The sequence below is a fragment of the Pogona vitticeps genome, chromosome 1 (assembly GCF_051106095.1).
Source record: "Pogona vitticeps strain Pit_001003342236 chromosome 1, PviZW2.1, whole genome shotgun sequence".
Lineage (NCBI taxonomy): Eukaryota > Metazoa > Chordata > Lepidosauria > Squamata > Agamidae > Pogona > Pogona vitticeps.
In genome coordinates, this window is record NC_135783.1 from 235,607,356 (window position 1) to 235,622,452 (window position 15,097).

The 15,097-nt window shown below is 41.2% G+C and overlaps 1 protein-coding gene across 1 annotated transcript; it reads left to right on the plus strand.

Annotated features, from left to right (window-relative positions):
- The first annotated feature begins 522 nt into the window (after nucleotides 1-522).
- LOC110085653 (fibrinogen-like protein 1-like protein) lies at nucleotides 523-4,763 on the plus strand. The gene is made up of 2 exons (XM_020806031.3): nucleotides 523-1,992; nucleotides 3,602-4,763. Exons 1-2 carry the CDS (start codon nucleotides 1,779-1,781, stop codon nucleotides 4,270-4,272), a joined length of 885 nt encoding a protein of 294 aa, XP_020661690.2. The 5' UTR covers nucleotides 523-1,778; the 3' UTR covers nucleotides 4,273-4,763.
- Nucleotides 4,764-15,097: the final 10,334 nt, after the last annotated feature.

Sequence of the window (15,097 nt, forward strand, 5' to 3'; positions counted from 1 at the left end):
AAGCTGGATGCTACCTTTCAATTAATTCTCTAGCATTCTTACTGGGCGATGTTTTTAGGAGGAACACTTTCAGATGAATTTGTTGTGGGAGAAAAACAAGTACCACAATGATGTATTTTTTGTAAATACCAATACTGTTAGTAATAGAAAATTTTTAAAGGCTGTCTAATTCAACCCCACCATTCCATGCTGGCTGGATGCAGCTATAGCACCTCTAGCAGCAGGCCACCATAGTTCTGCTTAAAAGATAAAGAAAAAAACCCACCACATCCCAAAGCAATCTGTTCCACTGCTGAATAGTGGAAGAGATTGCTTTGGGAGATGGTTTCCCCCGCCCCCTTCTCTGGAGTTCAGTAAAACTCGTTTACTGTTTAGCTGAAAGTTCCTTTCTTCCCTTTGGTGCAATTTGTTTTCCCCTTGAAAGCAAAAGGAAACACTGTCTAGTTAAGGGCACAAGACTATTGCTGGGGCTGCTAGCTTTTCTGGAACTAAGACACATACATTTCATAGACTTCATTTTTTTTTACTCATCTGTAGAGTTAAATCTTTGTACTTATCATTTCAAAACTCTGGATAACACAGGTTTAACACAGGTTACACATAGATGGTTAATAGCTTTCTAGAGACCTACAAGCAGTATTACAAAGCATCCCCTGCTTTTATTTTGGTATGTAGCTTTCCCTACATACCAGCATTTTCAATGATGCATCAATGAAACTAGTCTGAAGGTTTTAAGAGCATTTTAGTTTTTACCCTGAAACTCAACCCCCCCACCCCTCAAATCAACTCTCCTGCAATGGATGGATTGGATTCTGACTTTGGCTGCAATCATATACCCCCTTCCCAACCTGGGCTTAAGTGGAACTTCTAAGCAGACATATGTAGGATAATACTGTAATGTAAACATGGCTTAACTGGGTAAGTTAGTAGTTCATTCAGTCCCTTTGATTTTAATGGGGAACTTCATGCAACCTTATTAGCCTAACTCCTGTCTCGTATGTATGAATACATTTTAGTGTGACTATTGCAATGATTGTTGACATTTTTCAAAAGGAATCCTTTTTTTGTTAATCTAACGAATGAACACCTACACTTAAAAGGAATATAGCCTATTTCAGAGAAAATAAGGGAAAAGTTGCCTTCCTGCAGGAGTGAACATTGACTAGGCCAGAAGCTGGTCCGGTTAGTTGTTGAGCTCTGTTGTTCTATATGGGGAATGCGAAGAAATGATACAGAATTAGGGTGCAAAAGTGAACAAGTTTTATGTCCATGGGATATCTGTACAGTTATAAAGCTACTTGTGATCCCTTATTAGAGTTTCAGTGCAATGAAACTCTAATAATTGATATTATTGCTACACAAAAATGCTCAGATGCACACTGTATTAGGATACCCCATTTCTAGTTATTTAGGACAGCTTCCAATGCCAACTACTTAAATGTTTTAATTTTTTTAATTGGTCCTTGATTATTTTAAAAATCCCATTTCAGGTTTCTGTAAATCCTTGGATATGTGCAGCCGTGGACCTCTGATTCTTAGCTGGTCTTTCCTTTTTCAAATCCCTCTCATTCATGTAGAATCTGGATGGCTTGGCTCTTCCAGGTTGTGCTTCAAAATGTGCTGCCCTGCTGGAAGTGGCATGGGAGAACCTGTTGTGGGTGGGTGGAAATACTGAAAGAGTACAGAAACCATTTGATTCCAAGAGGTGTTAATGGCTTGGCTTACCTGCACTGGAACAGGAAGCAATCCGTTCCTAGCAGGACAACTCTTCATCCTGCATGCTCATGGTCACATCTTTTTCTTCTTCACACCAGGTTTCCAAGATGCTACTTCATTCAGCTCTTAGTTTGTGCTTTCTTGTTGCTTTTGTTGGAAGTTCTTTGTCACCTTTCACACAGGATGAGCTGTACTCAAAAATTGGCAATAACCATATGCTGGCAAAAAAGGATGTTGTGTCCCTGATCAATGTCCAGAAACCTCTGCTCTATGAAGGTAACCAAAATAAAAACAAAATCATGACTGAAAAGTGACATGAAAATTTAATTGGAGGGGAAATATATATTAGAAATTGTATTATTATTGCACTATGATGACGACAACATCAACAACAATGATACTAATGTAATTCTAGTCTTCACTAAGAGAATGGTAGGAAGTATACCAACAGCAAGTGACCTCTTTTATAGGTTAGACTTTCAGGTCATATAAGCTTTAATAGGTAACATCAGCATTTAATATTAGATCTTGAAAGACTACCTTCTCCCCCCAAGAACTTCTTTGATTTTGAGATCTTTGGGAGACTTCCTTCTTCCCGTTCCATCGATAGTCTAAGCACCTTTAAACATTCTGATAACCACACATGAGAGAAGCCTCTCGAACCATCCGATGACAAGAAAACAGAGACTTGCCTCAGCACATAGTGGGCACCAAGCAAGCCACCTGGCTTCCTGAAATTAGAAAATCTGACTAGATCAATAGTCTGTCTTTAAAAAAGAAAAAAAAAGAGAGTGATATTGAACATTCCACACAGTGTAAATTCCACATTAGATGCCTTCAGTTGCTTTACCTTTTGTCTTAAGTGAGAACATTTTTGCTGAAATGTACTTCATATGTTCCTCAGGGGTAGGAAATGTGGCTCTCTGGATGTTGGAGGGCTGCAACTTCCATCAACCCAAGAAGAAATAAATGATAGTGACAGATGATGTTAGTTGTAGTTCAGCAGCAACAGAGGGCCATATGTTTCCCATCCCTGCTGTAAATGGATGTCACCATCAGCACAAAAGTCTTCATGCGCTGGGGCCTTGTTTTCCTCTTTAAAACAATGGCCGTTGGGAGTTTCTTTGCACTAGGTTAGCTGAATCAAAAGGTTGTATACCTTCATACCTCTGTACTCAATGACTCTTCTTCCCACCTAACGTATTCAGACATTTTTTTTTCTTTCTCTCACCCTTCCCGTCTCCAGCAATTCACAAATGCATACAGCCACTGAGATGGCTGTGACAAACCCAGACCTACTGGGATATGTCACACAGTTACACTAAGCTGTAATAAATGATAGTGACAGATGATGTTAGTTGTAGTTCAGCAGCAACAGAGGGCCATATGTTTCCCATCCCTGCTGTAAATGGATGTCACCATCAGCACAAAAGTCTTCATGCGCTGGGGCCTTGTTTTCCTCTTTAAAACAATGGCCGTTGGGAGTTTCTTTGCACTAGGTTAGCTGAATCAAAAGGTTGTATACCTTCATACCTCTGTACTCAATGACTCTTCTTCCCACCTAACGTATTCAGACATTTTTTTTTCTTTCTCTCACCCTTCCCGTCTCCAGCAATTCACAAATGCATACAGCCACTGAGATGGCTTTGACCCTTTTGTAGTAATACCAAGACAACCATAGATTGCACAGATTTCAGGAAAATGCAGAATGAAGAGATGAGAATAATTATTGATGTAAATAAAAGATATGAGGGAAAATTAAATGAGCTGCAAAGTGTTGGTGTAGACTTGTCCCTAAAAGCCATTGGCATTTTGAATTACCTATGGATTCTCTTCCGTAGCCAGTGCATGCAAGGTTCTACAGGAGTCTGTTTTCTGTTTTTAGAATTCCTGGCAAGAGACTGCAGGGCTGCCTTTCTCCGAGGTCGGAAGCGAAGTGGCCTCTACATCATCCGTCCCAAATTTTCTCCTTTGCTGGTGGTCTATTGTGATATGGAGCATGATGGGGGTGGCTGGACAGTCCTGCACAGAAACCTTCTCAGCCAAAAGTCGCCATCGTGGTCAAACAACTGGGATGCTTATAAGTATGGCTTCGGAAACCTGCTGGGGAACCACTGGCTTGGCAATGAATTCATGCACCGCTTAACTAAGCAGAACGCCTTCTCTGTGCGATTTGTTATAATTGACAGCAATGGGCAAATCAAGCATGCAGATTATCAAAGTTTTAGAGTGGATGGTGAAGACACCGGTTATGCTTTGAGGCTAGGGAACTATTCAGGGAATGCAGGAGATGCATTGACCTCTTGGGGTGAAGCAGGAATCCATGACAACATGAGGTTTTCAGCCAGAGATCAGGATCATGACCGTAGGGTCTCTACAAACTGTGCACTAGAAAATGGTGGTGGGTGGTGGTATGATAACTGTTACTCAGCCCTGTTAACCAGTAATAACCAGATTTACTGGAAAGGGTTGTGCACAGAGCTTAGCAGCTGCTCCTTAGCTTCCATCATGATTAGACCAAATGGGAAGAACTGCAACAAATATTCAAAATCCTAATGAATTGTTGCCTACTTCTATAAAGGCATCCTCTCACTTTCACTCTGCTCTGTATCCCAAGCAAACAATATAGGCTGCTAGTAGAAGTCAAAGATTTAGGGTGTAACCCCTCAGGAAATCTTTTCTTGGACAAATCCCATTGAAAAGAATGAATGAAACCTAAGAAGATGGTAGCCATCATGGCTTTAAGCAATTCCCATTTGTTTCAGTAGCATCTGTCTCAAGACACCTGTCCATGAAGGAAGCTATTAGTTTTCTAGCTGCATCAAACAATGTTTAAAATATTTTGACTCAAATCCAAAGCTGATAAAAATACCAATGTTGATATCAAGAGAATTTCCACATCTTTCAAGTGTAGGAAAAACAGCGGCTTGTTAAAACAAAAGGCCAATACAAAGCAGAAAATGTCTTTATTTCTGTGCTTTTAATGAAACTTGTTTTAAACACTGTGATTTACAGAGATCTGCAATTAAACACAATCAGAAACGGCTGCTGTTTCATTGTCAAACATCAGTGTAAACATCAGTACAAAAGGATGTGATTTGGAAGAGTTTTACAAAGAAAGAATTAAAGTTCTAAAACTGGGGAAGTAAACATGTTTCTGGAATCTTGGGGAATCACTGCAGAACCCTCCAAAATTATGGAGTCCCCATTAATGAGGCAAAAACTGAGTAGGACACAACCAGTCCTATATCATTATATCCCCATGATTCACTAGAAGCTGGATGGATGGATCAGTGAGAAAAAGTACCTCCCTGGAGCCTTGGGCAAGCTGCAGAGTCCTTGAATGCCCTTTGGAAGAAAGCACTGGTAAACTACTTCTGATCCCAGTATAGTTAGAAAATCCTGGAAAGAGTCACCATACATATGTTAGAATTGATTTGATGGTGTAGTGCTGTTGTTGTTTACTCCACTGTGCATGATCGACACACACTTCATTTTGTCCTCACACTACTGAGGTTAATTTTGGCTGAGATCAGTGACTAACCCACAATCATCCAATGAAGCCAATGACATATTGGGATTTTAACTTGGTCTTCCTTAGTCCTAACCAAATGCTCTAATTTGGCTATGTTTTCTTTGAACATTAAAGGACAGATTTCCTGCAAGTAGAGTATCCACTAAAATATGCCCTTCTCTGAACTCCTACAAACCTGTGTTAAAATCCCCTAAGTAGAAAATTCTGTTCCGGCAACAGAATATGAATATAAAGTTGAATGAGCAGGTGAACTTACTATACAGTGATAAAAGGCATCCTCATATATTAAATACAGCAAATAGACCTTCCACATGTGGTTCATTTAATATTGTTCATTAGATTTAGCTTTATTTAAGAAAGTATGGCTGGATTCTTTCAGCAATTAAAAAAAACTTAATATAGGTAGAAATGCAGTCCATAGAAATATTATCATTGGGAAATAATATTATGGCTGAAGTTCATCTCTGGCTGAAGTTCATCTCTGCTTCCTTTTCTTTCATATTGTCCTAAAAGATTCTTTCTGTCATGGTGGGAGGGTTTCTGTCTTTCAAGAAGAAAAGAGCATCTGGATCTGAGACCCAAGGAGATAATAGCCAGAAACATAAAGGCTACATTGCTTCCCCTAATATAATACTGTATACCACTCTGCAAGTTAAACTTGTACTCCTAGCAATCTGTAACTTTGATTTCACAGAAACTTTGATTTCACAGAAGAAATGGTGAAAACTTTAGTTGAGCTACAAAGAAACAATGGAAATGTACATCCAAGAATAACAATAAGGATAAATACACAAGATACTAGCAAATAACAAAATATTGTGTAGTTCTTTTTATCAAAGGGTATTTTAAACTAAACATAAAACATTGCCAATACTGGCAACCCTATATTTTGGAGTTCATCCTCATGGCTTCAGGACAGCTATTTAGACACATTCAGAAGTATCTTTGTCTTCTTCATTATCTGGCACGCTCAACAGATGCTGCTGCTGGAATCCAAATGCTGGTCCTTAAATTCATCAAAGAATTGCTACATAATCTATCCCACACATGCCATTTTGCAATGTTTGCTAAGAGTCTGTGAAATCACAGGGGTGCATGAGACGATGTCACAAGGGACTGCCAAACTTTGCCCTTCAAATCTCAGGGAATGGGGCGCTGTTGACCTGGCAAGCCTGAGTGCAGACATTGGCAAAGAAGTGGCTTCACACACACAAATTTACATATTTCATGCAATTGCAACTTCTGGGTCATTCGTTCCCATTGTGGAGCCACCTTGTTCCAGATGTCCATGCTCACTGCTCAACTTGGTGACATCAAGGAGCAAGGCCAATGGAGGATATGATCTGAAAGTTGGTTGAGGCTCTCAGAATTTTTTTAAAAGTATGCTTCAGTTCTGTCTTCCTTCAGCAATAGTCTTAAATGACAGTCAGCTCACATCTTTAGGCAAAAACATATTCTCTTCTTACAGCTTTATCCCTCTAGGCAAGGTAAATCTTTCAGAGTTTCATGGCAGAGACATCGGACATGCAAAGTTGTGCTATCTCCCATGAAAAACCAAAACAAAGCATGGGCAGTAAAGTGGGGGGCTGCCAATTTTGTTCTACTGTTTGAAAACAGGTGTTTCATTACCACACAATGGACTGTTTCAGAGCAGAAATTGCATCCATGCTCATCCCTGGGCCTGGGCACACAGATTTGAAGTTAGCATGAAAGCTCTCAGCAGGAGAAAGTGAGGACATCATGCTAGCAATGGCATCAATAACAGTGGCTTTCAATGCCCCTGGACCACCCTTTCACTTAAGGGGAATGGTAGACCATGGTACAATTTTTGCAAATGGCTGATCCATTTTCCTCCCTCTTTAACTCTACAATTAAAGAAAGAAAAGGAAACAAAAAAAGGAGGGGGGGAGCATTGAACCACAGGACAGCACAGTTTCCATAACATGTGATCAAATGGATTGAGAACCAAAATCCAAAACATCAGGTTACCATTTGTCAGAGGGAAACAGAGTACAACTGTCTGGATGTTTTCCCCAATGTCACATCTACTGAGGTCCTAAGTGGCTTAACAGTGTCAATTCTCACCTTCATTTTGAGCAGTGAGACGTTCCACCCAGGTCTAGTTTATTTTGGAATGAAGCCACTTGAGAAGCTTATTGGCATTCCACAGTTTTATTTTTAGCTTTTCCCCCAGCATTTTTAAAGCCACAGATTCTTTGTGACATGTTTACGGAGACATTTGCAAACAGCAGCACAGCTAATTCATTAGGCACAGCTGTTCCCAATATGGAAACAACCAAGGTCTATCTGCATGTTGCTGGGAAAGATGATGAGCTTGCAAGGAGCAAAAGGAGGACATTTTTTGTTAAGTCACACCTTTTCCCCCATTCTATTTAAAAAGACATTTGTAAAATATCATAAGTCGTTACCAAGAAATGAACAAAATTTCCTTTTCTGTTTTTTTTTCCAATTTATAGTTATGTAGGCAGAGTTCAGGTACAGATACAATTTAAACCAGGACTTCTCACCTCTGAGATTTTTGGTTTTTTAAAAAGGGGTGTGTGGTTATAACCACAAAACAGCTTCTGTAGCATATGTTACTAGCCCTCTCTTGAGAAAAAGAACAGAGAGAAAGGCCAAAGAGAGAGAGAGAGAGAATAAGGGGGGAAGGGAAATCAGAGTTGAAGAAAAGATAAGAGTCAAACCAGAGAATGGGGAACAGAGGCAGGAAATAGAGATGGGGAGTTTGGGAAACAGGTTGGAACAGAGAGAAAAAGAGTGTGGCAGGGAGAGACAGAGGGCCAAAACAAAGGAAAAGGGGAAAACAGGGAGAAAGTCAGGAAAGGGGAACAGATTGGGAGAACAGAATGAGAGGGGTAAATTCACATAGACACATGCATGAAGGAAAAAATGTGGGGAAGAGAGGACAAAAACAGAGGGAAACACAAAGAGACTGCACACCTATTCATTTGAGCAGGAGGAATAAAGGAGGAGGCCAGAATTTCCTGTCAAAAACTGCCCGGAGGGCATCAGGTGCTCTGGCTAATGTTGGAGGTGGCTTAGTGCAACCTACATTGAAGAAGATGCATGCCTTTCCAGAGGAGAAAATAGACAGGAAGAGAGGAACTGATATTTCCTAGATCAGTGGTCAGGAAACAGGGGTAAATTACCCCAAATGGGGTAAAAATGAAAATCCTGGGGGTAATGAGCAGAGCTGTAACCCCCACCTCCTGCAGCCGAACCTCAAACTGTAAGCCACCTATCCCTGTTACCTTCCTTGGATGCTGCACTTGTAAATCAGTTCTTTCAGAGATTGGAGATAAGGCTGCTTTATTGTTTATGGCTGTAGAACAGCCCAGGGCAGTCAATCCGGCTTGTGAATGACTACTTCCACCGGAGGTGGAAAGCTCCAATTAAGGCAGGAAGGAAGGTGCGAGAGAGGGACCGGTGGATTCTTAAAACTTGTTTAAATGTAAGATTGTAGAAAATTTAAGGAGGGAGGGTGGGCGTATGTCAGAGAGAGACTGACTTTCATAAAACCATGAAAAAAGGATATGACTGCAAGGAGAGAAGGCTCCAATCAACGTGGGAAGGAAGGTGTGAGAAAGGGACCAGGTGGTTTCATCAAGCGTGCTTAAATGTAATAAGAGGAAATGGACATACTGAACTGAAGCAACTGATTGTTGAAAATTTAAGGAGAGAGAGAGAGAGAGAGAGAGAGAGAGAGAGAGAGAGAGAGAGACTTGGCTCTTTTATAAAACCATGAAAAAAGCACCCAAAATTTAATTTCCACTGCATTTAGCTCTGCAGTTTCTGCTGAGAAGAGCAAGTACTTCAAGATTCTGTTTAGACACTGAATTTGTACTGGGCAGAACCAGAATATTTAGAAGAGTCTCACTAACAGCAAACACCTAGTAAAAGACAACCAACACACCTGGGACTAGATGTCTGAAGTGTGTAGCAATTGCGTTTCTCTATTTCTCATCCCCAAAGCAGGCAAGAGCATCATAGTTTATTCCCCAAATCTGAATCCCTGTCTCTCTGCTCCTGGTCCTGCTTTGACTGCAACACCAAACAAAAGGTCTTACAAACAAAGACTGTGATTTCTTTATTGAGTCAGTCCATCTGGGTGAAAACACCCAGCGAGGGTGCCAGCCGAATTTCAGTGGGGGCGACCGCCAAGAAGGCCCGGTTTCTTGTTTTCTCCTTCCGGGCCTCCCTCGGCGTCAGTCCCCTCAGCCACCCCTGCTGGCTATGTCGGGTGATTCGGGTAGATCTGGGTGGGAGGAGGCGATCTGCCAAATATTGAGGTCCCAAACCATTTATGGCTTTATATGTGATCATTAACACTTTGAAGTTGATGTGGAAATGAATAGGTAACCAGTGCAGTGCAACCAGAGTGGGGGAGATATGCTGAAATTTTCTCAGCCCACTAATAAGCCTGGCTGCTGCATTCTGGACCATCTGAAGTTTCCGCATGAACCTCAAAGGCAGCCCCACGTAGAGTGCATTACAATGGTCTGGTCTCGAGATTACGAGCGCATGGACTAGAGCAGTGGTTCTTAACCTTTTTGAAAGAAACGCCCCCTTGAGCCATTGAGGAAGTTATCATCGCCCCCCTCGCCATGGTGATGTTATCTTATTTATTTATTTATTTATTTATTTATTTATTTATTTATTTATTTATTTATTTATTTATTTGTTTGTTTATTTATTACACTTAAATCCAATGACCCCTGGGAAAAAAATTCAATTCCAAGAAAATGAAATGCCCCCCAAAAGTAACATTTAATGATTTAGTTGCAAGCGAATTTTAAGACGCAAAAAGAAATATAAAAAGGGCATAAAAACAAACCGCAATGCAGGAACTAAAAATTTCAAGACAAAAACTCTGCAACTAAATTAAGATTGGAGGAAAATATATATTCATGCACATTGTAAAAAGGCTGCAGCCATCTTCACAGGTTTGGCTTTCTCCAGCGCCCCCCTACCGCCCCCTTCTGCTCCAGCGCCCCCACACCGCCCCTTTTCGTTCTACTGCCCCCATGAAAAATGAAATCGCCCCCTGGGGGGCATTATCGCCCACGTTAAGAACCACTGGACTAGAGTAGTGAGGGCCCCCCGATCATGATATGGCCGCAGCTGGGCAAACCACCATAGATGAAAATAGGCGGAATGGACCACGGACACCACCTGGGTTTCCATGGTGAGCGCCGGGTCCAGATGTATCCCCAAGCTGCGGACCTCGCTCTTTGCGGCAAGGGTCATCCCTCCAAAAGAGAGGGAGTCACCTATGCCACTGACAGGAGGGCCACCCACCCTCAAGACCGCCATCTTGTCTGGGTTCAGCCTCAATCCATTTGACTGCATCCATTCCAGTACAGTCTCCAGGCAGCGCTGGAGGGACCGGACAGCATCCACTGAATTTGGAGTAAAGGAGATGGATTCTCAATAATCCAGCGCATTTTTGCAACTTGGTCTATAGTTCCTCTGCCCCTTTGAAATCCAGCTTGTACTTCTGGGAGTTCTTGGTCCACATACTGCTGAAGCCTACCTTGTAGGATTTTGAGCATAACTTTGCTTGCTAGCGTGTGAAATGAGTGCAATTGTATGGTAGTTGGAGCATTCTTTGGCACTTCCTTTCTTTGGGATTGGGATGTAGACTGATCTTTTCCAATCCTCTGGTCACTGCTGAGTTTTCCATTGATGATGATAAAAAAAGTGCACTGGTCCTTTGATGTTGGGCTGTGGCACCAGGGTGGATGACATGACCTTTAGCCTGGTTTGTTCCTTTTTGCACACCACACACAGAATGATTAAAGTGACCAGACCCCCCCCCCCCAACTCTGCCTTGGCTGTCTCTAGCAAGCGCCTCATTGCTAGCACCACTCTGGCAGCCATTGATGATACAGTAATTAAATCCTCTATGAACTAGCAAAAATTTAATGCATCTTGCTAGGCACTTTGGACACCTTACTACTCCCTAGAACACCCATGGCTGGTGTACAATGTGTTCCAGCAAAAATAGTGCACATCTTTATTAAATTTGGTGCATCCTGCTAGTTCGGTACACAGCCTGGCAGCCCTTGATACTGATGATATATCCTGCTAATTCAGTACACAGCCTGTGTAGATTCAAATACTGTAATGTATGATTTCCTTCCTTTCAAATCAAGGAAGTAATGTCAGCGTATATACATTTTTTGCGGGGTAAAAAAGTTTCCTGACCCCTGTCCTAGATGGTGCTGTATCTACAGTGGCTATCTGGCTGCAATTTTCTAATATGAAAGGCTCCCTGACCCTCAGGCTCCCAAAGACTTGCCCTAAGCAAAACAGAGCCTGGGAACCTGACTGGTGTGTGTGTGTGTGTGTGTGTGTGTGTGTGTGTGTGTGTGTGTGTGTGTGTGTGTGTGTGTGTGTGTGTGTGTGTGTGTGTGTGTGTGTGTGTGTGTGAGAGAGAGAGAGAGAGAGAGAGAGAGCATATAGTGTTGCCCTATGATTACATCATCTCAGTTGTGCAGTATAAGATTGTGCAACAGAATTTCATCCGTTTTAGCTGTTTTAATATATGTGTTTAAAATGCTCTGTGGGCCATGCTGGATCCTTTTGTTGGGAATAAGGGGAATTTAAAAGTACTATAAGTCTAATTTAATACAAATATCAAATTTGATAGTAATAACTAATTTCCTACTCTTAAAAATATTTTCCCTGCAGGTATGCAAATCTTATCAGACATGCAAAATAAGCCATGCTTCTCTCCAATTATGCAACAAATTCAACTCAAATTCATGTTAAAATAAACAGAGAGCTTTTTACCTCATAAGAAAGCTCTGTTTCCAATGACATGTTAATCTTACTGCTTCATTTTGTTGTCTGCCCATCTCCCTTTTTTCCTTCATTTTATTCTCAGCCTCTCTCCCTTTTTTTCTATAGAAACCTAGCCATCTGAATGGAAGAGGGTTATGGCAGGACTATTACGTCTGTTTCCACCTGTACGTCTTGGAACACAAGGCTCAGTCCCGAGACTGGTGCTTGTCAACATTTTTATTAATGACTTAGATGAGCAGGTCCAGGAAATGTTTATCAAATTTGAGGACAAAACAAAATTGGATGGAATAGCTAATACTGTATCCTGGAAGTCAGAAAAAAATTCAAAACTATCTTGATGGACTTGAGCACTGGGTTGAAAACAACAAAATGAAATTTAAAAGGGACAAGTGCAAAGTTCTACACCTGAGAGAGAAAAACCAAATGCAAATAGGGAGTACTTGGCTTAATAATGCTACATGTGAGAAGAATTTTGAAAATGTTGTAGATCACAAGCTGATTATGAGCCCACACCATTATGTGGCTGCAAAAAAGGCCAATGCTATTTTAGGTTGCATTAACAAGAGTATAGTCTCCAAATCCCATGAAGTATTAGTACCCCTCCATTGGCACTGCTGAGGCCTCAAATTGGGGGTTATGTCCAGTTCTGGATACTGCAGTTTAAGAAGGATGCCAACAAATCATAACAAGTTCAGAGGGGGGTCTATGAGGATGATCAGGAGAATGGAAACCAAGCTTTATGAGGAAAGAATGAAAAAACTGGGCATGTTTAGCTTTCAGAAAAGACTTAGGGGATATATGATCACACTTTTTAAATACTTAAAAGATTGCCATACAGAGGAGGAACAGGATCTGTTCTCTATAATCCCAGAGTGCAGGACACACAATATGGCCTGAAGTTATAGGAAGCCAGCTTTCAGTTGAATATCAGTAAAAACATCCTAACTGTTAGAGCAGTATGACGATGGAACCAATTGCTACCAGAGGTGGTGATCGCTCCAATGCTGGAGGCATTCAAGAGAAAACTTCATAGCCTTACAGGCCCCCTTCCAACTCAATCATTCTATGAGTCTAGGACTCTATGAAATGACTTGTCAACAAACAGAAGTGGGGGGTGGGGTGAGGACATATGAAGTAGAAGACTACAGATGCAAACCATAATATTAAAATGGTCAAGTGGGTGTGCTATTTTAAAATGGCAGCATTTGTTCAGTTTCATTGGGTCTCTAATCTTGAGTTAATATTCTTCATTTACAGTGTTTGCCATCATGAACTGTCCTCCCAAACAGGCTGTATGTCTACATGGGTGTGCTACCCTTTTCCAACTTGAGAGCCTACTGTAAAGTTAATAGCTGAAGAACAAACAAAGGCACATGCTGTGTGGTGCCTGGTATATTACTTTGTTGCTTAAACATACAGTAAAGCCCAAAGTCTCCACTGAGAATTGCAATAACTGGCATTAAATGTCTTCTTAACCAATCCATAGAGAAAGCTAAGCATCTGAGCTGTAACAATTTTGGCAGCTGGTTTAATGTGCCCCCAAATCAGCTTTGTTAATTGACAGCATGGAAATAATACAAGAAGTAATTACAACACTTGTGGCATCTCTCCTCCTTTACAAGAGATCAGTAGCACCATGAGAGATACAAAAACAAATCATGTATATGGTTTAGCTTAGCATATGTCTAAGAAAAGAGCAGATTTTCAATGTCCAGCCCGGAGGCCTAGCCTACAGCAGCCTAGGCAAATCTGACTGTTGATGGGGGAAGATCTCCTCTGTGTTGACAGTCCAGCCTTCCATCCAAACACTGCTGCCACATTTCAGCAAGAGGCTTGGTCTCCCAAGCCATGGGTAGCCCTGCGCTCCATTGCCTCAGTGGGACTGGTATACCAACCACCTTTCTTGTTCTCCCCCACGCCCGGGTCTACTGGTTAAGTGGTGTGCAATCAGCATTTGTGCCAAAGATCTGCCACCATCTTTTCTTATTGGGGTAGACCGGACTTCAAGGCCAGTTGGTGCAAGGTGTGCACCTCTTAACTCTGGCATTCTGGGACAGAGGTGCAGTTGTCCCACCCTTGTTACGACCCTGTCAAGTATTCCCTCTTCTTGTAAAGAAAGTAAAGAAGAGGCAGCGAAAATTAAACAAGTAATTTGTGGAATAATGTAGCATGAAATGCAGTATAGAAGAATTTAGAGTCTATGCTCAAAGTCCTACTATTCGATTTAAACAGGTTATTTCATTCAGTGTTGGGGAGAATTATAATCCAGACTGTTTGTTTTACGTGTGTGAATGCATAATTTATGTTTTCAAATCCAAAAATGCATAAGACCACTATGACTGTTCTCAGGCTATGGAATGCCCTCCCTAGGAGGCTAGATTGGTCCCCTCCCTCTTTGTCCTTCAGGTGACAGGTAAAGACCATCTTTTCTAGACAAGCTATTAACAACTAATTTAGAAGTTTTTGACCCTGTTTGGATAGTCTGATTATTCCATGTGTGTGTTTTAATGCAGTTCTATTGGTCATGTAGAATGGCCATTGATTTCTAGAACCAAATACATAAAATTTTGCTTAGGCAATTTTCCTTGCTTACACAGCCCACTTCCTTCTGGAAAGGAATATTAAAAGAAGAATTATTTGCTTTCAGAGGATTTATGATGGGAGTGGAGCAAAAGCTAAACAGAGTGATCTAATTATAACTGTATGGGCTGATATTTCCAGAAGCTGTAATCTGATGGTGAATTTTTACTGCTTTTGTTGTTGTTTATTTAGTTTTATAATTGGGAATCAATGTCGTATACTTGAAGAGCTGAGCAATGAAACACATCCACAGTGGGTAATAAAACAGATGTGCTAGACTTGCTTTTAAAATTAGTCTGTAGATATTTAACATACTTTTTAACATTGTCGTCATTTAGTCATTCAGTCGTGTCTGACTCTTCGTGACCCCATGGACCAGAGCACACCAGGCCCTCCTATCTTCCACTGCCTCCTGGAGTTGGGTCAAATTCATGTTGG

Excerpts from the sequence above, each read along its gene's own strand:
- LOC110085653 (XM_020806031.3), top strand. The coding sequence starts at position 1,779 with ATGCTCATGGTCACATCTTTTTCTTCTTCACACCAGGTTTCCAAGATG. Across the intron at positions 1,993-3,601 it reads GAAACCTCTGCTCTATGAAG|AATTCCTGGCAAGAGACTGC; the intron begins GTAACCAAAATA and ends TTCTGTTTTTAG.